General features: G+C 38.6%; 1 protein-coding gene across 1 annotated transcript in view; it reads right to left on the reverse strand.

Annotated features, from left to right (window-relative positions):
• LOC107725280 (prolactin regulatory element-binding protein-like) overlaps positions 1–2,344 on the reverse strand; it is a 28,457-nt gene that overhangs the window by 21,191 nt on the left and 4,922 nt on the right. The window contains exons 7-8 of the mRNA XM_016534493.1: positions 1,232–1,405; positions 1,072–1,144 (exon numbers count right to left, since the gene is read on the reverse strand). Coding sequence (XP_016389979.1) covers positions 1,072–1,144; positions 1,232–1,405 — 247 coding nt within the window. The remainder of the gene's footprint in view (positions 1–1,071; positions 1,145–1,231; positions 1,406–2,344) is intronic.

Below are 2,344 nucleotides of genomic sequence, written 5' to 3' on the forward strand. Positions count from 1 at the left end.
AAAAACGGTAAAACTCAACTGTTTAACTCTAGGGGAGTTGGAAAATGAGCCTACTTTCAAAAATAGTGGAGTGTTCCTTTAACATTTGACTCTATTTTACCTAAAACATCTTCCTTGATTTCTTGATTAATCTGTCTGTAAACTTTTGCACTGTGTCTGAAAGGAATTTCCTTTTTGCATGAGGTCACAAATCCAGTAAGCATGACATAACGCTCATGTTTCACAATCCAATCAATTTCCAATGGATTAAATTCAATCCCTTTTTACTGCTTTCTCCCTAAATATTACATTTTAATCTGAAATATCTTGGATTATGCGAGTACAATGGGATGCGACTTATATATGAGGACTGTTCGTTTGTAGGAAACTCGATGAAGTGTTGTGCTACATGAAGCTGGGATACTGTTGATCATCACATAAATAACCGGACAGACTTGGCAACAGCATATGTTGTTCAGATGTATATTTATATTTTTTACATGGTTTTAAATATTTAAAATAATTCACTGTTGAAATTCCCTGCATATATATTTCTCCATTAAAAGGCATTTGATGACTCATGCTGGTGGAGCAGTCAGGAAATCCAGTCCTGTTTTTCAACGATCCTGAAACAGTTCACTCACTGATGAGGAGAACCAGCGGTTCAGGATCTTCAGGTCATGCCCAAATTCTTCATCCGATCTGATTCATAAGAAGTCAGAGCTCAAATTCACACTCCGGAGACTTACTTCAGTTAAAACATGATGCAAATTCCCATTTCCATTATTATTTCCAATTGATTGAACAATTTCATAGATCCAGCTTTGCTTCAAGTCATTTTTTAGTATATAAAATGTTACGCTCAGGTGATGGTGAGAAGGGATAGGCTACACTAAATGAATCCTGGGAAGAGAGACTGCAGGAGCAGAATCACTCCAACCACCATCAGACCGCAGAAGAAACTATTAGTGCTGCCTTAGAATTTGGCACAAAAGAAAGCATCTTAAAAGACAGAATTATTCAGCCTTAAAATGCTAAGTCTACAAAAGCAGCTTTTGCCTGTATGTAACTGATAAGTGATTATGTTTGTACCTGCAGGGAAAACGCTATATAGATGGCCACAGATCCCGTCACAGTGCCAAGACCAAGAAATGTTCCAGAGTCACTGAGGAAAGACACACGACCATCAAACACATGATAATTCACCATAACAATGAATAACGCATGAGAGATACAGACAGATTCCCTCTACCTCACTGAAAGACAAGATATAACTTCATTCCCACAAGTCTTCGTGAGCAGCGGCAGGAAAGCATGTCCGTCCCATTTAGTGATGTAGCATGGAGGGGGTTTGCGGTCCCGTTTGTGGGGGATCTGGACTGTATAGAGTCTTAAAGCATCTTTCTGGTCCTCTACCTTTGCAAACCTGGTTTTGAGCAAGAACATAATGACAAAACATTAGCTTCTTGTCTGTTACTAACTGGCTTCTTCCATGAATAGAGTAGACTTTAGTGTCCCGTTACCTTTTCTTACAGCTATCACATTAGATTAGATATAACTATTAGTTTTGTTAAATAATAATCCTCTGCAGTGAATGGGTGCCGTCAGAATGAGAGTCCAAACAGCTGATAAAAACATCACAATAATCCACAAGTAATCCACACCACTCCAGTCCATCAGTTAGTGTCTTGTGAAGAGACTGCATGTTTGTAAGAAACAAATCCATCAAGGCATTTTTAACTACGAACCGCTGCTTCATGCCAAAATTTAAGTCAACTCCATAATCCATAATAACACTTCCTCCAGTGAAAAAGTCCATCCTTTGTTGTCTCTCACATCAAAAGCCACCCACATATTTGTTTAGAAATGTTTCGCTCTTATGTCTAATGGTGTTTGATCCGTGCAGATTTCTCTCCTGATTCAGACCAGACTTTTTTTCACTAATGAAACCATTATTATGGATTATGGACTCGTATTTTAGCCAGAAGTGACACTCTGAAGTTAAAATGCAGTAATGACCAATTTGTATCTTACAAACACGTAGCTTTTATCTCACAAGACGTTAACTTATGAAATCTTTTGAGTCAAAAGATTTATATTTCAAATAAATGCTGTTCTTTTGAACTTTCTATTCAACAAAGAATCCTGAAAAATAAAACGTATCACAGTTTCCACAAAGATATTCGGCAGCACAACTGTTTTCAACATTGATAATAATCAGAAATGTTTCTTGAGCAGCAAATCAGCATATTAGATAGAGTGAGCTGAGGCGGCGGGCTTGAGAACGGCGCGGCCGACAATTTCGACGAAGGAGCGTCCGGAAGGACATGTGACGACTCCGGGCTGGACTCCGCTTCCTCCACGG

Source organism: Sinocyclocheilus rhinocerous, unplaced genomic scaffold (assembly GCF_001515625.1).
Source record: "Sinocyclocheilus rhinocerous isolate Xijiao unplaced genomic scaffold, SAMN03320098_v1.1 scaffold967, whole genome shotgun sequence".
NCBI classification, from domain to species: Eukaryota; Metazoa; Chordata; class Actinopteri; order Cypriniformes; family Cyprinidae; genus Sinocyclocheilus; species Sinocyclocheilus rhinocerous.